Below are 24,317 nucleotides of genomic sequence, written 5' to 3' on the forward strand. Positions count from 1 at the left end.
AACTTAATTTAACCCCAACCATCACTTAAACCCAAACCTAACCCCAACCCCTACCCTTAACCCAACCCCGCACTTTTAAACCCTTAAACCTAACTTCCAAACTTTCATTTTTTCTGAATTTCTTTTACAGGTAGGGAGGGGTCACCATTGGGTTTGCACTGGCCCGTGCCCGACAGGGACCCTCCCTGTCAACCCCCCTCAAAAACAAAACCCTAACCCTAACCCTAAACCCTAACCCTAACCAAAAGGACTCAACTGAATCCCCCCAAAAAAATCATCATGTGGTATCATTTTCTTACTTCTCACCTTTTACTCTCTCTTCTTTATTCTCTCCTCCTCTCCCTCTCCTCTATTTACCATCCCAATCTAAACTTAACCCTCACTCTCCCATTTACCCCCTCCTACCCTTAAACTCTAAACCCAACCCTTACCCTTACCCTAACCCTTACCCCCTGAGCCCCTAACCCCTTGCCCTAATTTCTAACCCTGACCCTCAACCCAACCTTCACCCCCCCACTCTGAAACCTAACCCTGAACCCCATACCTAACCCTCACCCTGACCCTAACCCTAACCCCCTGAGCCCCTTAAACCACACCTTCCCAAATTCCTTACCCTAAACCCCCCTAACCCTAAACCTAACCCTCACCCCCCTACTCCAAAACCTTACCCTTAACCCCAAAACCTAACCCCCACCCTGACCCTAAACCTAACCCCCTGAGCCCCCTTTTTTTCTTAAAAAAAACCCCCATTTTTTTCAAATTCCTTAACCTAACCCCCCTAACCCTAAACTTAACCTTTACCCCCCCATTCCTTACCTCACCCCCCCAAACCTAAACTTAACCTTCACCCCTTATATTATTAATTTTAACCCTGCATCCCCATTTTTTATCCATGACCTCACCGCCTTACTTTCTATAACCCCGCAGGCCTCCATGGCTCCATACACCCCTTGACCACCCCCAACATTTGAGGACCCGGGTTCGATTCTCACCCCTGCCACAGATTTTTTGCTTTATTTTATAATTTTTTTCTTCTCTTTCTCCCTTTTTACCCATGACCTCACCCCCCCACATCAAGGAACTCCGCGGACCTCCGTGGCGCATCGCGCTAACCTACTGCCCTCCACATCCCAGGACCCTGGTTCGATTCCCACCCAGACCTCTCATTTTTAAATAAAACATATTTTTCCTCTCTCTCCTCTTCCCTCTCGCCTGTCCAGCAGACGTGGGTCTGACTCCGTCCACACTGGCCCGTGCTCGTGACCGGGACCTGTACTCGGCCACAAACCCCTAAAAAAACCTAACTCTAACCCTAACCCTACCCATATTGTGATATATATTTTTTAACCCTGCATCCCTATTTCTTATCCATGACCTCACCTCCTTACCTTCAGGAACCCCGCAGACCTCCATGGCTCCACACAACAATCGACCGCCCCGAACTTCTGAGAACCCGGGTTCGATTCCCACCCATGCCTCTGATTTTTTCTTTCTCTGTCTCTTTCTCCATTCTTTACCCATGACCCCACCTCCCTACGTTCAGGAACTCCGCAGACCTCCGTGGCGCATCGCACAAATTAACTGCCCCGTACTTCCTAGGACCCTGGTTTGACTCCCACCCAGACCTCTCATTTTGGAATTTCTTTTTCTCCTCTCTCTCCTTCTCTCTCACCTGTCCAGCAGACGTGGGTCGGACTCCGTTCACACTGGCCCGTGCTCGTAACCGGGACCTGTACTCGGTTACTAACTCTAATTAACCTAACCCTAAACCCTAACCTTCATCGCAACATTTTTAAATTATCACCTGATTCATGTTCATTTTGTGCTTATAATGATACACAATATTGTTGACATGAATTTAATGATCATTCTAGAATCTTGTTCGACACATGAAAAGCCTCCGAGCTGCTGCTGTGAGATCCAGGATTTTTTTCTTCCACATCAAGAAGATCAAGGGCGGATGTCAGTCGTTTCATTTTCGTGTCGTTATCCATCGTATTTTTATCTTATCTTTCGTTCAACGGTTGAAAACCCCTGAGTAATCTATCATAACCTTAGGTTCTACGAGTTGGTGCGAAGCCCTCTAACGGCTTCGCTATTGGTTTACCCCGAGGCACCGCCTCGTCTCTGAGAAAGCTTAATGAACTCGCCACCCAGCAGGGGGCAGTCCACTTCCTATAAAGGCGGGAAGCACCCGCCGCACTTTCTCCAACTGAAAACTCAGCAAGAAGGGCGGCCGCTGGGCGACGAGGTTAGAGGGCTTCGCACCAACTCGTAGAACCTGAGGTTATGATAGATAACTCAGGGGTTCTACGAGTTGGTGCGAAGCCCTCTAACGGCTTCGCTATTGGTTTACCCAAAAGGCGAAGCCTGACGGGATAAATGTACCCCCAGCTGGACGCCGCTCCTGAAGCAGCATCGCTAGGGCCCCGCCGGCCCAGGATCCAAGTCCACTAGAGCAGTGGGCCTCGAGGGGGGGCACAGCAGCGCTCAAAACCGTATGAGCTACTGATCCCGCCGTCACGTCGAAGAGAAAGGCCTTAGCAAGGTAGACGTGGACGCCCAAGAAGCAGCTGAGCAGATATCCTCTGCTGCCACACCCCGCAAAAGAGCCACTGAGGCTGCCACACCACGGGTGGAATGTGCCCTCAGACCGCTAGGAGCGGATCCACCCGCTGCTCGGTAGGCCCGGATAATGGCCGATCTCACCCAATGAGAGAACCTCTGGGAGGAGATCGCCTCTCCCCGTCGGCATCTACTGTGGCAGACAAAAAAGGGCATCAGAGCGCCTAAACACGGCCACCCGCCGCAAGTACCAGGCCAACGCCCTCACTGGACACAACAGGTGGAGACGTTCCTGACCCGGGTCCGAGTGGGGCGGCGGATGAAAGGCCCGCAGCGTGAAGGTCGTCGCCCGGAACAAGGAACTCAGAATCTTTGGGCGGAACGCTGTGTTAGGACGCAAAGACACCGAAGACTCCTCGATGCCAAGGAAAAACACTCAGGGCTAATGGAGAGGGCACAAAGCTCACTTGCTCTCTTCGTGGTTGTTAGTGCCAGAAGGAGCGATACCTTGAAGACAAGATATCCAGTGGGACTTGGTCAAGAGGCTCGAAGGTCGGGCCTGTGAGAGAGTCCAGTACCAACTGGAGCTCCCACTGAGGGCTGGAAGGCCTTGCAGGAGGTCGAAGCCTGCAGGCACCCCGCAAGAAACGTGCCACCAAGGGGTGGGCGCGAACCGAAGCACCCGCAAAACCGACATGCCTCTTCGCTATGGCTGATGCGAACACTCTCAGTGTCGCCACAGTCCGCCAGTTGTCCAGCAAATGTTGCAGGAAAGACAGGATAGCGGAGACCAACAAGAGCTGGGGTCCAAGGACCTGTCTGAACACCAGCGGGAGAAAATCCCCCACTTTGAGGCATAAGCCTGCGTGTTGACGGGGCCCGGGCGTTCTCCAGCGTGTGGAGAACGTCCGGGTCCAAAGTCCCGATCAGCTCGTCCCGTGCAGGAGCCACACCTTGAGAGGCAGGCCCAGCACCGGGGGCGCTGTCAGAGTCCCCCCTGCCTGACACAGGGCAGCGGGGCCCCAAGGGATGGCCCACGAGGCCCCGACCGCCATGCGCACCAGCTCTGGGAACCAGAGCGCCCCCGGGGGGGTCTGGTGCTACTAGTATTAACCTCAGCCCCCCCCCCCCGGCTCGCCCTCCGAACCAAGGGGAGAGGAAACGTGACGTCATCCATGACGTTTCTCCGCCAAACGTGACGTCATCCATGACGTTTCTCCGCCAAACGTGACGTCATCCATAGCGCCGGGATTTTTTTGACAACGCTCATCGGCGGTCAAACCCCGTTAGCGCATGTCAACACGGAAGTGAAGTAAACACAGCTGATCAAGCCGGTCTCGTGGACATTTGCTTATCTGGAAACGAGGCACATGGTTGAGTCTGCCCTTCATTCGTGTGGACAGACTCCGTTATTACAGTCTCGGCATGACCCGGACGAAGGGGTTTAAAACCTCCTCCGAACTGTGTTCTGAGAGGAAACTCTCGCCGTCTATGAACGGCGGAGCATGTTAGCTTAGCATTAGCGGCGAAAGTCTCTAATGACGCCTGTGAATACGTCACACTCACAGGCGGAAACACATGCACACTAACACCTCTCAAGTGAACCCGTCGAGTGCGCTGCAGGAGGGCTATGTGGCCTGCAAGAGATACTCACCTGATCGCTCTCGCATACCTCATGGTTGACTCCATGCAGCGAGCCAGTTGTCCTCCTAGTCGACGTCTGTTCATGATCGATAGACGACTCAGCTCGACTCATCAGGGCCCAACACGTTGGAACGTGAGCTTGTCGAGTGCAGCGCACAGGACTGCCATGTTGTTTTCTTAAACAACATGGCAGTCCTGTGTTGATCATAATCATGATCTGAGCGTGATCTGCGTGGGTCAACAAGCCTCGAACGCTTCCTTACACTGTCAAAAGCCGTGGGAAGCACTCGGAAGGCCACATAATCATCACGTGTGATTTGGGCCTCTAGGCAAAACGAAGCAGACATGTGTGTCTCCTCTTCAGGGAGTCTTCGTGCACACATGGTTCACTTCAATATTCATTCGCCATCATACATTCCACTGTCAGGAGCTTTCTCGCTGAGTTGAAAAAGGAGAAAGTGCGGCGGGTGCTTCCCGCCTTTATAGGAAGTGGACTGCCCCCTGCTGGGTGGCGAGTTCATTAAGCTTTCTCAGAGACGAGGCGGTGCCTCGGGGTAAACCAATAGTGAAGCCGTTAGAGGGCGGAGCACCAATGACGTAGAACACCGACCGTTCTCAACTAGTCTCAGAGCGTTTACGGTTTTCACTTCTCTGATGTCGACACCGGTGCCACTGCAGTGACGCACATGTGCAGAACGAACACTTTTGCCGACAGTGACTTTGAGGGGTTCCGAGGCATTTTTCGAGAGACAAAGCGACTACGTCGGACCACGCAGGACTGACGGTCGGCGCCGTGTGTCGAGGTCTTCAGTCCACGGTAATAGTTTTTGGAAATGAAAGCCGACGCCGTCATCACGCACCACAGAATAAACAGGACAATATCAAAAAAAAAAAACACAAAGTCGGTTTGAAAAAAATACTGAACATTTATTATAAGACGATGAAATTTCTCACTTCAGTACAAAGTAATTAGAATTAGTTTCAGCAATTTCTGGAATTTATTTTAAAACACATTTTCCCAGAAGAAAAACTTTGTGGAGTCGACGTGTGTTTCATGATGAAGTCAAAGTACGAGACATGGTGACGAAGCAAGTGTTGAAACTCATGTTTACACGTTAGATTCATGACTTCAGATGAACTGATGACCATCTTGATCCAGGTGACCTCTGACCTCCTGCTGAAGCATCACAGTCCAAATCTTGAAGGTGTGCGTCTGGGTGTCGACGGAGTTTCTTCCTTCCTCCCCGGAGTCAAGATCTTCACACCACTGAAACACATTATTGGGAATAATTATCATTAATTATTATTAGTGTCTTAATGTTGACGACGTTTCATCATCTTCGTTATGATGCGTCTGAAGAAACAGACGATATTTTGTCCGTTTATGATTCAAAAAGTATTAAATAAAAAATATAAACGGATTCAGTTTTGTTGTCGTTACTTTCTATTGGTTCTTGAATATAAACGACTCACGTGTTGTTTTTCTCAAACTTGAATAAAGAAAACAAACTTCTTCTCACGACAAACAAGTCTTTTCACAGGTTTGTGGAAACATTGAAATCCTGCTGGTTTGTTAGTCGACAACAATAACAACAAAATGAATCATAATAACAATAATAGGAATATTCATAATAACATAACATTCATAATAACAGGAATATATCTAATAAAAAAAGTAATAATGAAATCAATATTAATAACATAAATAATAACAAGAATGTATTCCTTTTGTGTCTCTGGGTCAAAGGTCAACGACCTCCCTGGCTTCATAAATCCATGTGCAGTGGTGGAGGTTGTCGACCTTTGACCCAAAGCTAATAAGATAATAGGTCTGGAGCAGGAGCCCTGAGGTCGTGAGGGAGCGTAAGGTCACGAGGGTCACGAGGGTCAACTCCTGACGTACCGGACGCTGCCGACGTTGCTCTTTCTCTCCTGCTCGTCACGACGAGCTCGCAGCTGCTCCTGCGCGAGCATCATCTCCTCCTCCATGTTGGTGAGCTCCTCCTTCGCTCGCCGGCGGTTCTCCTGCAGGAGACGAGAGTTTTAAACAGAAGATCAGGTTTGAAGCTGAAGGAGCGACCTCTGTTTCAAACCTACTTTATTACATCAACTCAACTACGGAGACACTAATGACGACTTCTGGAGCTGCTGCCGCCAGAGGAGTAAACCTGAGCTGGAGTGTGAACAGTGAGGAGTAAACCTGAGCTGGAGTGTGAACAGTGAGGAGTAAACCTGAGCTGGAGTGTGAACAGTGAGGAGTAAACCTGAGCTGGAGTGTGAACAGTGAGGAGTAAACCTGAGCTGGAGTGTGAACAGTGAGGAGTAAACCTGAGCTGGAGTGTGAACAGTGAGGAGTAAACCTGAGCTGGAGTGTGAACAGTGAGGAGTAAACCTGAGCTGGAGTGTGAACAGTGAGGAGTAAACCTGAGCTGGAGTGTGAACAGTGAGGAGTAAACCTGAGCTGGAGTGTGAACAGTGAGGAGTAAACCTGAGCTGGAGTGTGAACAGTGAGGAGTAAACCTGAGCTGGAGTGTGAACAGTGAACAGTTGCTTAAAACACCTCCTGCCTCCTCAGAGATGTTGTTAATGTGAGACTGGAGTCTATGGAGCGTCCGAACATGCGAGTCCGAACATGCGAGTCCGAACATGCGAGTCTGGATCAGTCGCTGCATCATCAGAACATGATCCACGAGGCACTGATCGCTGGACGAAGACATCGTAGATATTCTTGGTTTGAACTCTTGCATCAATGGAATCAACAACAAACACTTAAAAACAACCATAATCATCTGAAGTGCCTTAAAAACGCATTACTCAATATCATGTGCAATATAATACAACAATATGACAGAATAAAGGTTGATATGTTTGTGTTTTACTGCAGCACCGGGATCTTCTTTAAGTACTAAATATCGATTAGAAAACAAAAGAATAAAGGAAGATGAAAAATATATAAATAAAAAAACAGAAAAAGCCAACAGAGACTAAAACCACACATTTCTACAAACATAGTGAAAGAAAGAAAGAAAAATGCATTAAAACAGGGAAAATATGGAAAATAAAACATTTATTCTCAAATTAAGTCGTTTCTAAAGTGTTCGACATATTCTGTCCATTTTCACCGTAACATGGAAGCAAACATGTTGTTGACTTTTAATCTAATTTGCTCCTTTATACTGTAAACAAGATGCTTCACTCGAACATGTTTTTAAGGCTGTGACAAAACAACAATGTTTTTAAGGCTGTGGCAAAACAACAATATTTTAAGGCTGTGACAAAACAACAATGTTTTTAAGGCTGTGACAAAACAACAATGTTTTTAAGGCTGTGGCAAAACAACAATGTTTTTAAGGCTGTGACAAAACAACAATGTTTTTAAGGCTGTGACAAAACAACAATGTTTTTAAGGCTGTGACAAAACAACAATATTTTTAAGGCTGTGACAAAACAACAATATTTTTAAGGCTGTGACAAAACAACAATGTTTTTAAGGCTGTGACAAAACAACAATATTTTTAAGGCTGTGACAAAACAACAATATTTTTAAGGCTGTGACTAAACAACAATGTTTTTAAGGCTGTGACAAAACAACAATGTTTTTAAGGCTGTGACAAAACAACAACGTTTTTAAGGCTGTGACAAAACAACAATGTTTTTAAGGCTGTGGCAAAACAACAATGTTTTTAAGGCTGTGGCAAAACAACAATGTTTTTAAGGCTGTGACAAAACAACAATGTTTTTAAGGCTGTGACAAAATAACAATGTTTTTAAGGCTGTGACAAAACAACAATATTCTTCCAACAGAACCATTTGATCTTGTTGAAAACAATTGTAAACGAAGCATCTTTTCCAGCATATTATTCATCGTCACAACTCAGTGCTTCAAGTTACTGATCTGCAGTTTTAGATTATTATTTCAAACAAGCCTGTGAATGTATTTAAATACAGTATTTGTGTCAACAAACACGTATGTAAAATATAAACAAGCCTGTGAATGTATTTAAATACAGTATTTGTGTCAACAAACACGTATGTAAAATATAAACAATCCTGTGAATGTATTTAAATACAGTATTTGTGTCAACAAACACGTATGTAAAATATAAACAAGCCTGTGAATGTATTTAAATACAGTATTTGTGTCAACAAACACGTATGTAAAATATAAACAAGCCTGTAAATGTATTTAAATACAATATTTGTTTCAATAAACACGTATGTAAAATATAAACAAGCCTGTGAATGTATTTAAATACAGTATTTGTGTCAACAAACACGTATGTAAAATATAAACAAGCCTGTGAATGTATTTAAATACAGTATTTGTGTCAACAAACATGTATGTAAAATATAAACAAGCCTGTGAATGTATTTAAATACAGTATGTGTCAATAAGCACGTATGTAAAATATAAACAAGCCTGTAAATGTATTTAAATACAGTATTTGTGTCAATAAACACGTATGTAAAATATAAACAAGCCTGTAAATGTATTTAAATACAGTATTTGTGTCAATAAACATGTATGTAAAATATAAACAAGCCTGTAAATGTATTTAAATACAGTATTTGTGTCAATAAACATGTATGTAAAATATAAACAAGCCTGTAAATGTATTTAAATACAGTATTTGTGTCAACAAACATGTATGTAAAATATAAACAAGCCTGTAAATGTATTTAAATACAGTATTTGTGTCAATAAACATGTATGTAAAATATAAACAAGCCTGTAAATGTATTTAAATACAGTATTTGTGTCAATAAACACGTATGTAAAATATAAACAAGCCTGTAAATCTATTTAAATACAGTATTTGTGTCAATAAACATGTATGTAAAATATAAACAAGCCTGTAAATGTATTTAAATACAGTATTTGTGTCAATAAACATGTATGTAAAATATAAACAAGCCTGTAAATGTATTTAAATACAGTATTTGTGTCAACAAACATGTATGTAAAATATAAACAAGCCTGTAAATGTATTTAAATACAGTATTTGTGTCAATAAACACGTATGTAAAATATAAACAAGCCTGTAAATGTATTTAAATACAGTATTTGTGTCAATAAACATGTTCAAAATCATGTTTCACTGGTTCTGGTTCATTTAAATATCATTAATATATTTAAAGCGACCAATCAGCTTTCGCTACTGGCAGTAATGCATCATGGGAGGTTGCAGTTCTGTGTGCAGCACAAATAAGTTCTACTGGATAATTGTTGCAAGTTCTGTTGTAACTTCAAGTTGGAAGTAGAAGAAGATAAAGTTTATTATATTTCACTCTACGAGAAGCAAAACAAATATGTTTAAATCCTGATTTATTCAGTTTATCTTGTTCTACGTCATCAAGATGTTTCTTGTAAGAAAGTTAAGAACTTTATCCTTCTTGAGTTTTGACAATATCTTTGCACCGATGATATTAAACGAAACAATATTTATTTATCTATTACTTTCAAACAAAACTGCTTCACTCCCTCAAAAACAAATAAATAAACTCTAGGACACATTAGTGAACATTGAGTGACTCAGGAACTGAACCTTTAGCATCTCTGTAGCAACATCTCTGTAGCAACATGTTCTGAATCCTCTGCAGTAACTATCCTGCGTCTTCTGAGAACCTTCTCGGTTCCTAAAGAATCATGTCCTCGTCCATCCATGTCGACTCCTAGAGCATCTTCTGAGAACCTTCTCGGTTCCTAAAGAATCATGTCCTCGTCCATCCATGTCGACTCCTAGAGCGTCTTCTGAGAACCTTCTTGGTTCCTAAAGAATCATGTCCTTGTCCATCCATGTCGACTCCTAGCGCATCTTCTGAGAACCTTCTCGGTTCCTAAAGAATCATGTCCTCGTCCATCCATGTCGACTCCTAGAGCATCTTCTGAGAACCTTCTCAGTTCCTAAAGAATCATGTCCTCGTCCATCCATGTCGACTCCTAGAGCATCTTCTGAGAACCTTCTCGGTTCCTAAAGAATCATGTCCTCGTCAATCCGTGTCGACTCCTAGAGCGTCTTTTGAGAACCTTCTCGGTTCCTAAAGAATCATGTCCTCGTCCATCCATGTCGACTCCTAGAGGGTCTTCTGAGAACCTTCTCAGTTCCTAAAGAATCATGTCCTCGTCAATCCATGTCGACTCCTAGAGCGTCTTCTGAGAACCTTCTCAGTTCCTAAAGAATCATGTCCTCGTCAATCCATGTCGACTCCTAGAGTGTCTTCTGAGAACCATCTCAGTTCCTAAAGAATCATGTCCTCGTCCATCCATGTCGACTCCTAGAGCGTCTTCTGAGAACCTTCTCGGTTCCTAAAGAATCATGTCCTCGTCCATCCATGTCGACTCCTAGAGCGTCTTCTGGGAACCTTCTCGGTTCCTAAAGAATCATGTCCTCGTCCATCTATGTCGACTCCTAGAGCGTCTTCTGAGAACCTTCTTAGTTCCCAAAGAATCATGTCCTCGTCCATCCATGTCGACTCCTAGAGCGTCTTCTGAGAACCTTCTCAGTTCCTAAAGAATCATGTCCTCGTCAATCCATGTCGACTCCTAGAGCGTCTTCTGAGAACCTTCTCAGTTCCTAAAGAATCATGTCCTCGTCAATCCATGTCGACTCCTAGAGCGTCTTCTGAGAACCTTCTCAGTTCCTAAAGAATCATGTCCTCGTCAATCCATGTCGACTCCTAGAGCGTCTTCTGAGAACCTTCTCGGTTCCTAAAGAATCATGTCCTCGTCCATCCATGTCGACTCCTAGAGCGTCTTCTGAGAACCTTCTCAGTTCCTAAAGAATCATGTCCTCGTCAATCCATGTCGACTCCTAGAGCGTCTTCCGAGAACCTTCTCAGTTCCTAAAGAATCACGTCCTCGTCCATCCATGTCGACTCCTAGAGCATCTTCTGAGAACCTTCTCGGTTCCTAAAGAATCATGTCCTCGTCCATCCATGTCGACTCCTAGAGCGTCTTCTGAGAACCTTCTCAGTTCCTAAAGAATCATGTCCTCGTCCATCCATGTCGACTCCTAGAGGGTCTTCTGAGAACCTTCTCAGTTCCTAAAGAATCATGTCCTCGTCAATCCATGTCGACTCCTAGAGCATCTTCTGAGAACCTTCTCAGTTCCTAAAGAATCATGTCCTCGTCCATCCATGTCGACTCCTAGAGCATCTTCTGAGAACCTTCTCGGTTCCTAAAGAATCATGTCCTCGTCAATCCATGTCGACTCCTAGAGCATCTTCTGAGAACCTTCTCAGTTCCTAAAGAATCATGTCCTCGTCCATCCATGTCGACTCCTAGAGCATCTTCTGAGAACCTTCTCAGTTCCTAAAGAATCATGTCCTCGTCCATCCATGTCGACTCCTATAGCATCTTCTGAGAACCTTCTCGGTTCCTAAAGAATCATGTCCTCGTCAATCCATGTCGACTCCTAGAGCATCTTCTGAGAACCTTCTCGGTTCCTAAAGAATCATGTCCTCGTCCATCCATGTCGACTCCTAGAGCATCTTCTGAGAACCTTCTCAGTTCCTAAAGAATCATGTCCTCGTCCATCCATGTCGACTCCTAGAGGGTCTTCTGAGAACCTTCTCAGTTCCTAAAGAATCATGTCCTCGTCCATCCATGTCGACTCCTAGAGGATCTTCTGAGAACCTTCTCAGTTCCTAAAGAATCATGTCCTCGTCCATCCATGTCGACTCCTAGAGCATCTTCTGAGAACCTTCTCAGTTCCTAAAGAATCATGTCCTCGTCCATCCATGTTGACTCCTAGAGCATCTTCTGAGAACCTTCTCGGTTCCTATAGAATCATGTCCTCGTCCATCCATGTCGACTCCTAGAGCGTCTTCTGAGAACCTTCTCGGTTCCTAAAGACTCATGTCCTCGTCCATCCATGTCGACTCCTAGAGCATCTTCGCTGCTACAGATGTTCTCGTCGTCCTTCAGAGTTATTTAGCAAATTCTTCAGCTTCTATGGAGACGTACTTCACGGCTGCCATCATGAGGTTTTACCCCTAAATCTCTAAGTATACTTTAATGTAGTTTTTATCGTTGTTTGATAATAAGCTGTAACAACATTTGTATTTTTTAACCTTGATGTACTTGTTGAAATTACAATAAAGGACTGAAGTGATCCAGTGGATACACTATAATACTGTATTTAAATTCTACGTCTATGTTTTCAAAAGTCATCCACAGCTATGATTGGTTGGCTGGGCAGCAAAGCATGATGGGAGCTGTTCAGGTCACCGTTAATGAGAGGCTTGTTGAGAGAAGACTCTTGAGTTCAAGCTAAAATAAATGTTGATTTAAACAAATATTCAATTTTCAGTTTTCAGGAAGTAACCCGTGATACAATAGGCAGTATTGTAGTATAAACTATTGATGAACCAGGCAGTATTGTAGTATAAACTATTGATGAACCAGGCAGTATTGCAGTTCAAACTATTGATGAACCAGGCAGTATTGTAGTATAAACTATTGATGAACCAGGCAGTATTGTAGTATAAACTATTGATGAACCAGGCAGTATTGCAGTTCAAACTATTGATGAACCAGGCAGTATTGTAGTATAAACTATTGATGAACCAGGCAGTATTGTAGTACAAACTATTGATGAACCAGGCAGTATTGTAAGTAAGTAAGTAAGTAATATAGTACAAACTAGTGATGAACCAGGCAGTATTGTAGTACAAACTATTGATGAACCAGGCAGTATTGTAGTACAAACTATTGATGAACCAGGCAGTATTGCAATTCAAACTATTGATGAACCAGGCAGTATTGCAGTTCAAACTAGTGATGAACGAGGCAGTATTGTAGTTCAAACTATTGATGAACCAGGCAGTATTGCAGTTCAAACTAGTGATGAACGAGGCAGTATTGTAGTTCAAACTATTGATGAACCAGGCAGTACTGCAGTTCAAACTATTGATGAACTAGGCAGTATTGCAGTTCAAACTATTGATGAACCAGGCAGTATTGCAGTACAAACTAGTGATAAACGAGGCAGTATTGCAGTACAAACTAGTGATAAACGAGGCAGTATTGCAGTACAAACTAGTGATAAACGAGGCAGTATTGCAGTACAAACTAGTGATGAACGAGGCAGTATTGCAGTACAAACGGTATGGTTACTGTACTGTGTTACTGTACATGTTCATTTAAACTGTGATGAAGTCATTGTAACTTCACATCAACATCAACATGTCAGAGTAAAATCATTTATAACCTATTTAATAATTTTGTCCAGTCCCTGGATCTTGCTTCGCTTCTTGTAAAGTATTGACAGTACTATGCAAGTACTAACAGTCTATTATATTAATATAATATTTCTTAACATCTAATATTCAAACATTATTAATGATGCAACCTAATGTTTATGAATGATGAATGTGTTCCACTCACTCCTCTGCTCTTCCCAGCATGCTTGATGCTGTAGAACATGGGTCCGAGCTCCGCCAGCCACTCTCCGTCCACGGCCGTCACACACTGCATGTATTCCTGCGAGACGTAAGGTAAGGTAAGGTAAGGTAAGACATGGAGCCACGTTAGCATGTGGTTGAAGCTCAGGTGTGAGGCGGAGTCACCTTGGTGGTCATGACCAGCTCGTGGTAGATGATGTAATCAGGTGTGTAGCCCATTCCAAACAAGGAGCTGGTCGGGTGCAGGTGACACGGCATTCCTGTTCTCACGTTCACATATTCTCCGATGCCCTGACAGAACAAACACGATTAATCTAAAACATCATCACAAACATTCATTCTAAATTCTCTCTGGAAGGATCGACGTCGTGTTATAACATCAGTGTCAGATGACTCATGAAAACATCTGGAACTTTGTTTGTTTTTTTACTGGTTGTTTATGTTGTTTTAGTTCAATTCAATCATTTCTATAAGATGATTTTATTTTTATTGAATAACAGAATTAAAATGTGTTAATGTTAGCTTTTCTTTATTTAACATAAAGAGTTTTAAGCTTAGTTACAATTATTCCAAACTTTTATTTCTTATTATTCTTAGCCTTTAAATTCAATGTAAAAATGTTGCATTAAAAGTTGAACCAGAGTTAAACGACGTGATCGAACCTTCAGCCAATCATGTGTTGCGCAGAAAATCACATGACAACACAGACGCGCTCGGTACTCAGTTGGTATTGTCCTAATTATACTAACATACATTTTGAATTTAAAATTTATTTTTGAATTATTCAAATAAAAATATCTAATTTAATGGGTAAAAATGCATTTAGTTTGGAAATTATTATTATTAATTACAATTCTCTATGAGCAGGTAAGTGCAAGAAATGGAACAAAGGAAGGAGAAGAAGAAACCTTGAGTTTGGCAGCTTGGTGGAAATAAGCAGCACAAATGCACTTTCTGATCACGTCCCAGTCAGAGCCGCAGGACATGAGATTCATCCTCTGCTGCACCATGATGTCCTTCAGCTGAGAACGTACTTCACGCACCTGCAGCACGAGAACAGGGTTCACTTCCTCCAGCAATGAAACATCCAACATGAAACTCCATGAAACAGTGAAGTCTGACCTTGCGCATGGCCTTAGTGTGAATGAAGTGATCGTTGCACCAGATGCTGGAGTAGTTATTATTCTTCCACTGCATGTAGACGTTCAGATACGTCAGGTGGTCACTTTCAGGCACAGAGAACTTCTCCCTGACCTGGTCGCTCTCCTCCTCGCGACCCTACGGACACAGAGCAAGACACTGACGTATCAACATGATGAACAACATAATTCTGGACATAATAAACGTCAAATTAAATGCATCCATCTTTGTTCATTACATTAGGTCTGGAGGTTTAGTGTTCACTGAATGAGCTCGACACCTGCAGGGTTATAGTATATTGTTACACAGGTGTCTTCAATGTTTGCAGGTTATAGAGTCAACAATGTGTATTTCCTTTATTTTATAAAAATGTTGTTAAACCGTCAAAACCCTTGATTTAAATAAATATTAATTTCTGTTGTCATTCAAAGCATGAACAGAATAACGTCACTGTAAGAAAGTTGATCTTCCAAAAGCAATATCGGATCCGTCCAAACTCAAAGTACCATAAAGTCCAATCAACGCATCTCTAGAGAAAACCATCAGAACTGAAGTTGGAAAAGCAGCTCCACAGAACCACATGTTTATAAAGTTAAAGTCTGCAGAAAACCAGGAAAGAAAATGAAAGAAGAACTCAAACATGTCTAACATGTTGAGTCCACACTCAGCAGGAGAAGGTACCTTGGGTCTGTAGAAGATGGCTGGCACAGAGAGCATGGACACAATGATGAGAATGTCGGCACTACATCCCATGTCGCAAGACACAATCAACATCTTGGACAGAGCCGGGTCCAGAGGAAACTCCACCATCATGCGGCCAGTGGGTGTCAAAGCACCTGATGCAAGAAAGAGATTCAGAAAATAAGTCACAATTGCAGCATCTCATTGAGACACAAATCAATGTGTCAATCAACAATTGACACAAAGTGAGCTTTATTACACATTTCTAGAAAGTGTGAGACAGAGGGAATACTTTTGTGTCCTTCAGAGAAAATACATAAAAGCTTAACAGCCAGTTTGGAACATAATCGTAAATCTTGGGTTAACTCGGGGTCGATGCCAGGTCAGATAAATAGTTGCTTTACTCTAGAATCCATCCTTCAAGTGTCATGGAAACCATGAGACAAGCGAGACTTATTCATCTCCAGAGCCGAATGATCTGCTCCGTTTACTGCACATTACAACATTTTAACTAGTCAGAATTATCTAGTCACAACCATCTCACCTGTGTCATCCAGTCACAACCATCTCACCTGTGTCATCCAGTCACAACCGTCTCACCTGTGTCATCCAGTCACAACCCTCTCACCTGTGTCATCCAGTCACAACCGTCTCACCTGTGTCATCCAGTCACAACCGTCTCACCTGTGTCATCCAGTCACAACCGTCTCACCTGTGTCATCCAGTCACAACCGTCTCACCTGTGTCATCCAGTCACAACCGTCTCACCTGTGTCATCCAGTCACAACCGTCTCACCTGTGTCATCCAGTCACAACCATCTCACCTGTGTCATCCAGTCACAACCATCTCACCTGTGTCATCCAGTCACAACCCTCTCACCTGTGTCATCCAGTCACAACCCTCTCACCTGTGTCATCCAGTCACAACCGTCTCACCTGTGTCATCCAGTCACAACCGTCTCACCTGTGTCATCCAGTCACAACCCTCTCACCTGTGTCATCCAGTCACAACCCTCTCACCTGTGTCATCCAGTCACAACCGTCTCACCTGTGTCATCCAGTCACAACCGTCTCACCTGTGTCATCCAGTCACAACCGTCTCACCTGTGTCATCCAGTCACAACCGTCTCACCTGTGTCATCCAGTCACAACCGTCTCACCTGTGTCATCCAGTCACAACCGTCTCACCTGTGTCATCCAGTCACAACCATCTCACCTGTGTCATCCAGTCACAACCCTCTCACCTGTGTCATCCAGTCACAACCCTCTCACCTGTGTCATCCAGTCACAACCGTCTCACCTGTGTCATCCAGTCACAACCCTCTCACCTGTGTCATCCAGTCACAACCGTCTCACCTGTGTCATCCAGTCACAACCGTCTCACCTGTGTCATCCAGTCACAACCCTCTCACCTGTGTCATCCAGTCACAACCCTCTCACCTGTGTCATCCAGTCACAACCCTCTCACCTGTGTCATCCAGTCACAACCCTCTCACCTGTGTCATCCAGTCACAACCCTCTCACCTGTGTCATCCAGTCACAACCGTCTCACCTGTGTCATCCAGTCACAACCGTCTCACCTGTGTCATCCAGTCACAACCGTCTCACCTGTGTCATCCAGTCACAACCGTCTCACCTGTGTCATCCAGTCACAACCGTCTCACCTGTGTCATCCAGTCACAACCGTCTCACCTGTGTCATCCAGTCACAACCGTCTCACCTGTGTCATCCAGTCACAACCATCTCACCTGTGTTATCCAGTCACAACCATCTCACCTGTGTCATCCAGTCACAACCCTCTCACCTGTGTCATCCAGTCACAACCCTCTCACCTGTGTCATCCAGTCACAACCCTCTCACCTGTGTCATCCAGTCACAACCGTCTCACCTGTGTCATCCAGTCACAACCCTCTCACCTGTGTCATCCAGTCACAACCGTCTCACCTGTGTCATCCAGTCACAACCCTCTCACCTGTGTCATCCAGTCACAACCCTCTCACCTGTGTCATCCAGTCACAACCATCTCACCTGTGTCATCCAGTCACAACCCTCTCACCTGTGTCATCCAGTCACAACCCTCTCACCTGTGTCATCCAGTCACAACCGTCTCACCTGTGTCATCCAGTCACAACCGTCTCACCTGTGTCATCCAGTCACAACCGTCTCACCTGTGTCATCCAGTCACAACCGTCTCACCTGTGTCATCCAGTCACAACCGTCTCACCTGTGTCATCCAGTCACAACCGTCTCACCTGTGTCATCCAGTCACAACCGTCTCACCTGTGTCATCCAGTCACAACCATCTCACCTGTGTTATCCAGTCACAACCATCTCACCTGTGTCATCCAGTCACAACCCTCTCACCTGTGTCATCCAGTCACAACCCTCTCACCTGTGTCATCCAGTCACAACCGTCTCACCTGTGTCATCCAGTCACAACCCTCTCACCTGTGTCATCCAGTCACAACCGTCTCACCTGTGTCATCCAGTCACAACCCTCTCACCTGTGTCATCCAGTCACAACCCTCTCACCTGTGTCATCCAGTCACAACCCTCTCACCTGTGTCATCCAGTCACAACCATCTCACCTGTGTCATCCAGTCACAACCATCTCACCTGTGTCATCCGGTCACAACCATCTCACCTGTGTCATCCGGTCACAACCATCTCACCTGTGTCATCCGGTCACAACCATCTCACCTGTGTCATCCAGTCACAACCCTCTCACCTGTGTCATCCAGTCACAACCCTCTCACCTGTGTCATCCAGTCACAACCCTCTCACCTGTGTCATCCAGTCACAACCCTCTCACCTGTGTCATCCAGTCACAACCATCTCACCTGTGTCATCCGGTCACAACCCTCTCACCTGTGTTATCAAGGGCTCCCAAAATCCACAGTTGGTACATTGAGTTGAGCATGTTGTCCTCTGGTGGTGGATCCATGAAGTGGAAGAGAAGCAAATCCTGAACCCCCAGAGACTTCAACAGAAGAACCACATTGGCCAGATTTGTCCTCTGGATCTCAGGTATGGTGACGGTCAGCATTTCATTTTTATAAGCACTCTGAGTGTAAAGCCTGGAAACAGAAAACATGAAGTCAGCCGTTTAAAAGTCGAAAATACATTGTAAATCTCAAACGTTGTTTTTTCATTTTTAAATGTACCACCATTTTTTTGTTTAACTATTGTTAAGGCAGTTCTTTACCTGTAACACTGGCCTGGTCCGGTACGTCCCGCTCTTCCAGAACGTTGGTTTGCATTGGCCTGGCTGATGGGATAGATCTGCAGCGCGTCCATCCCGATCCGAGGATTGAAAACCTGATAGCGAGAAACTTGCAGGTTAAACTTGCTTGTAAATGTGAGCAGACTTGATGAATTAAATACTCTTTACCTTTAGCTTGCAGTATCCAGCATCCACAACAAACATGATTCCATCTACAGTCAGAGAAGTTTCTGCAATGTTGGTGGCCACGATGCATTTCCTGACACCATCCGGGGCCTAATCATCGCGAAGGTCAGGAGTTCATATAGCAAGACAATAGTAAAATAACATGCAAATAGAAAAGACTTTAATGACAAAACCTTTTGGAAAATCTTGGCTTGAAGGTCAGAAGGCAGCTGAGAGTAGATAGGAAGCACAGCCAGTAGAGGTGCGTTCTCCAAATCTTCTAATCTCTCAACAATCTGATCTGAGGTTACCTGGAAGGATAAACAAATGCAAACTTTACAGCTTAACAAGTTTTCTTGAGAAAGTAGTAAGATAGTGAACCTCATAACTAACCTCAATATCTTCCTGTCCAGGCATAAAGATGAGGATATCGCCGAAGAGTCCACTCAAGTGGATCTGTAGAGCCTGTTTCACTGCAGCCTCCACATAGTCCTCCTGAGGGGTCTGCATGAAACAGATGTTCAAACAAAAGCCCGTCCTGCGGCACCGAATGATGGTGTTTGCAACACATGGTAATCGGACATACCTTGCTGAACAAGATGTCCACTGGAAATGTTCGTCCTGGAATGTTGAAAATTGGAACGTTTCCAAAAAATGATGCAAATTTATCAGAGTCCATGGTTGCAGATGTAACTATTAGTTTCAAATCCGTCCGCCGAGAAACAACCTAGTGAACAGCACAGAATCAATTTAGTGATGGTATATTATTAGTATTTTATATTCAATTATTACATTTTTATAATGTTGTTAGTTTACAGTGTATTTATCTTCTTCTATTCCTTTTACTGCTGTGACAACCCATATGTCCCCACAGTGGGACAAATAAAGGAATATCTGAAATGTGTTCTCACTCCTCAATGTCACACAGAGATTTTGTTGCAACATTGATGAAGTTTTACCTCACGGAGCAGACCAAAGAGCACATCAGTGTTCAGGGAGCGTTCGTGAGCCTCGTCCATGATGACGGCACTGTAGTGGTCCAGATCAGACTCCCGGAGCGACTCTCTTAGCAGAATCCCGTCTGTCATGTACTTTATTAATGTCTTCTCAGTGGTGCAGTCTTCAAAACGAATAGCATAGCCCACCTGCAGGAGGAAAACATTTGCCTCAGTAATGTAATTCAGACATCGGTCCACCAGATGGTTGTAGAGATCACGACCTCTGGCTTCTCTTGATTTATTCTGGCACACAGCTTTGATTAAAAAAAACAAACACCTCCTCTCCCAGATTGGTCCCGATCTCTTCACTAACTCTCTTGGCAACACTCATGGCGGCCACTCGTCTGGGCTGTGTGCATCCCACCATGCCGTAGCTCGTGTATCCGTCCTCATGCAGGTACTGAGTCAACTGAGTTGTCTTTCCACTGCCAGTTTCTCCAACAACAATCACTATGCTGTTGTCCCTGAAGTAACCACAGATGCATCAGAACCATAGAAACCTTAAATGTACTTTAGTCGAGTCACGTGTTGCTCACCTTATGATATTAAGAAGTTGTTGTCGCACAGCAAAGATTGGCAGGTACTGCCTCTGCTCCAAAATGCTTTTCTTTTTTGCAAACTCACTGCTGGCTTCGGACTTCTCCTTCATGTGATCTGCAAATTTCTGATCCGCCCTGAGGAAAAAATTAAAATGTCGTTTGGTCACAATTCATTTCCGACCCGGTTCTTGAGGCTCGTACCTGTAGTCGACTTTGCCGTCCTCTCCTACGGGTCCCCTTGCATCAGCATCCTCCACTTTCTTGATTCCCATAATATCACCCAACTTGGTTCCAGCCAACTCCCAGTGCTTGTGCTGAGCCTGAAAAAACATGCGTTCACGTTTTTCCAATTTTTATTATCCAATATTTTCTGCACATGATTTAAAAAGTAATAATACTTTAGCATTTTTGTTTGGCCAACTCAAAGCATAAAAAAAAAAGAAATGGATAAATAATATTCGACAACCACACACGCTTACCTTCTTACGTTCCTTCTGCTCACGATGTTTACGAACAAGCTGACTGCCTTTTCGTGAGATGATAGCCATGTCAGATGTTGGGTCTTTCACAGGAATCACAGGCTCAGGCTGAAGGAAGATGTTTTTGTCAAACAGAAAGTATTAGCTAAAGAAAACACAATCCTCCCAAAAAGAATTGGACAGAAAATAAGCAGATTCTACCAAAAAGTATCAAGTATGAATGACATGGTCGTTACTTGTTTAGTGAACACTATTCTTCCATCCAGGAAAGGAGGGACCAGGTTGTGAACGAGGAGGTGAACTTTTGTAGCATTGTCCTCTTCAAAGTCTTCGTCTACCTCAAGCCTTTGTACCACTCCACTTGTTAACATGCGGTTGGTCTCCCAGCGTTCATTGTCCTAAACAAATCCAAAGTTGTTGAAAAATACAAAACTGACCAAACAATCTAATTTACACACCTCATTTATCTGCCGCTTCTGGGCAGATATCCGTTTCTGGGTCTGTTTCTGAAGAACTTGTTCTCTCTTCTTAATATATTCCTCAGAGGTAGAAGTGAAAGGGTTGTGGAACTCATCATAGCCTTCATCCATCATGTACCAGTCCCTGTCAGCTTGCTGCAGACACATCAAACTTCAACAACCCAAAACTTCATGTGACAGAATTCCTGTTTCGCTTACTTTCTGGTCTTCTTCCCACTGATCTTTTTCATCCTCGTTGTCGAATGGAATTCCTCCCTCGCCATCTTTTCTCACTAATGTGAACAAAAGAGACAAATCTGTTTTTTTCGATTCCTTATTACATCTGATGTGCTTTGATCTTAAAGCTACGGCGATTAAAGCTCAAAAATAGCTTTTAAAATTAAACTCAAAAATGCAAGGGAAAAGAATAAAACTTTAAGGACATCTTCATGCTACCTTTTCCTTGAGATAGACGTGGGGTAGAACCCAGATGCTTTCGGTCATTGGCCCACTCGTTGTACTTGTAGGAAGGCGTGGGCAGTGGTGTATCAGCAGGGAAACCACTTCTTACTGACCTAAAATCACAGTAGAACATGTAAGCATGGCTTTTAAATAGTTTTTATCAACTGAGGAAATAGATTACATAAAGACAATAGATTGTATTGGCAATATCAATAGCCTTTCTTGTGCAACCAATATGATATATATTAGATTTTAAGCTTACTTTTCTCGCCTTTCAATCTCTCGACCAGTGCGATGGCTGCGCTCAGAGCGGTCTGATTCTCGAGAAGAAAGCACAGGGGAGGGAGACTCCCACTGAGAATGTCTTGAGCTGTTATACCCGCTGTCATCCTCTTCCCAATTGGATCGCGATGGTGTGAATGAATCTAAGAAAAGAAAATGTATTTTCATTAAATATGTCCTAAATGTCTTAGACTGCATCAAATGTGATTCTCACCTCTTGGGCGGTCACGTGGCGTGGAGGGTTCGTCCCGCTTACTTCCTCGACTGATCCGGTCGGACCAGCCGTCTCGTTGAGAGCGCTCACTTCGCTCACTGCGGTCCGAGCGTTCAGACCGGCCAGTGCTGCTGCCACGACTGTAACCAGCGTCACGTTCTTCTACAAAACAGAACAAAACATTTCAAGCAACTTGATGAAAAGTGATTAAAAATGGAGAGACCAATAGATTATTGTATAAAATTCACAGTTACCTCTGTGAGACCTTCGGTCCCCACTCTTTTCTTTTCTTCTCTCCTTGTCTTTATCTTCTTTGGAGGAAGCATACACTCCATGTTCCCGCCTTTCTTTTTCACGTTGCTTGTGTAAACGACGAAACTCTTCACTGACACCGCCTGGACTGGAAGGTGTCTCTGAACCAATCAGGCGATATTTCCTATTTTAATAATTAAAAAAGAAGTTTATCAAAAAGCTTGATAGAAGCGTTTCAAATACATTTATAAGCTAAGGTATGGTTTGGCATAAACGTGTAAAAAGATATTAATTAGAGGACAGGAGCTGTGCACAATATCTACCTTTCTTTCTTCTCGTGTCTGCTCCTTCCATCTTCTTCCTCGTCTGAGCCAGAGTCACTTATGTTTTCCTCCCAATCCTTGTAAGAGGTAACTTTTGACTTCTTTCGACCACTTTCATCTCCGTTAGAATCATCGTGTTCCTTATTTTCACGCTCTTTTCTTTTTTGTGCCGCCAGGAGATCCAAGCCCAGCAGAGACGTGCGAGGAGTTGGTGCCCTGAACACATGGGGGTCTGACGCTGCACTCTTCTTTTTTACAACCAGTCCACCCACTTGAGCAGATGGATCGGACCCCTCCAGACGATGTAAAGAGTCATCGTCATCCATCGTCTGTGGAATAGGGAGGAAAAGATCAATTAACTGTTGGTTGATGTTAATCACACGGTTATGAGAAATTTAGGATCTGTTTCTCAAAAGCAGCAGCCGTAGCTTACTTTGTGTTTCGTTTTATGTTGGATTCATACACACGAGAACAGTCGGAAATTGACAGATATTCAGTCAGAAATCATTGTGTAAACACGAACATTAGTAGGAGGGATTTGTTTATGGAATCATGTAAAGGTTTATTTTAACCTCAGCGTGTTACTAAGCAAGAGTGGATCCCACTTGAGCTGCTCAACACGACTTCGTGTCGTAAACCAAATAGTGATTAACTGTCATAATAATATTTAATCCCACATTGAATGTTAGGATGAATGAGAATTCGCTTGTCGCGTTCGCGGGAAATGAGTAGCTAGTAATGAAAGAGACTCACCGCTAGCATGCAGGCTAATGTTCCGTTAGCAGCGAATTGAATCCCTGCGATGATGAAATCCTAAAGAAAACCATTTGTAGCTAAATAAACTCGTCACACCGTTTATATAAAGACACCTGTTGAGAGTTAACTAATGGGTGGAAACATTTACGGTGTATATCGTTGAGACAACGCATATGTTTACATGTAAGAGAGCAGCCATTACTGTCGCCGTCCCAGCATGCAACGTGGTTTCTCAAAAACCTTTATTTTAAAAAAAGTTCTACAAAGTATATTTAGGCCATTAACGTTTTTTCTTTTTTTAAACGCTATCACATACATATTAAATACATTAATTATTGGATTGGCGCGATCTCGTTTCCAACATTTTAAATAAAATAGATATAGCACTATTTAGAAAAAGATCAAGCCAGGAAATATAGTTTGGTTTCACAAGAAAAAATTACAGTTTATAAATATGATACATTGTATAGATGTAATCATTATTTTAATGTACGTTGTACATTAGGGTGATTCGTTCTAAATAATAGAGTTAAAAGGTTCGTTAGTGCTTGTTTTCATAAGCTAAAGACACGTCCAATTATTTATATTTTTTAAATATGCAAAGGTTTTATTATGTATGCGCAGCGACTGCGCAAATATGAACTGCTTGATAAACACCGGACGTGCGATCATCGAGTGGTTTATGCTGATTGGATGTCTCAAGCAACAGAACGCTCTGATTGGCCAGTGGA

At 43.6% G+C, this 24,317-nt stretch overlaps 1 protein-coding gene across 1 annotated transcript; it reads right to left on the reverse strand.

Moving 5' to 3' along the window:
• Window positions 1-5,115: 5,115 nt before the first annotated feature.
• dhx38 (DEAH (Asp-Glu-Ala-His) box polypeptide 38) lies at window positions 5,116-23,784 on the reverse strand. Its single transcript, XM_087792979.1, has 27 exons — window positions 23,584-23,784; window positions 22,831-23,159; window positions 22,510-22,691; window positions 22,256-22,417; window positions 22,022-22,184; window positions 21,754-21,872; window positions 21,517-21,590; window positions 21,298-21,453; window positions 21,076-21,237; window positions 20,840-20,947; window positions 20,562-20,680; window positions 20,358-20,495; window positions 20,099-20,285; window positions 19,783-19,968; window positions 19,410-19,550; window positions 19,217-19,327; window positions 19,018-19,134; window positions 18,827-18,934; window positions 18,641-18,753; window positions 18,304-18,512; window positions 15,436-15,590; window positions 14,737-14,892; window positions 14,523-14,657; window positions 13,780-13,905; window positions 13,598-13,693; window positions 6,113-6,234; window positions 5,116-5,476 (listed from the first exon to the last, which is right to left on the reverse strand). Exons 1-27 carry the CDS (start codon window positions 23,590-23,592, stop codon window positions 5,395-5,397), a joined length of 3,765 nt encoding a protein of 1,254 aa, XP_087649105.1. The 5' UTR covers window positions 23,593-23,784; the 3' UTR covers window positions 5,116-5,394.
• Between the last annotated feature and the right edge of the window lie 533 nt (window positions 23,785-24,317).

The sequence above is a fragment of the Callionymus lyra genome, chromosome 6 (genome assembly GCF_982586985.1).
Source record: "Callionymus lyra chromosome 6, fCalLyr1.hap1.1, whole genome shotgun sequence".
NCBI classification, from domain to species: Eukaryota; Metazoa; Chordata; class Actinopteri; order Syngnathiformes; family Callionymidae; genus Callionymus; species Callionymus lyra.

Bases quoted from the DNA above. Each gene is read 5' to 3' on its own strand.
- dhx38 (XM_087792979.1), bottom strand. The intron at 22,692-22,830 runs GTAGATATTGTG...TTATTAAAATAG, and splicing joins AGACACGAGAAGAAAGAAAG to GAAATATCGCCTGATTGGTT. The intron at 22,418-22,509 runs GTAACTGTGAAT...TCTGTTTTGTAG, and splicing joins GGACCGAAGGTCTCACAGAG to AAGAACGTGACGCTGGTTAC.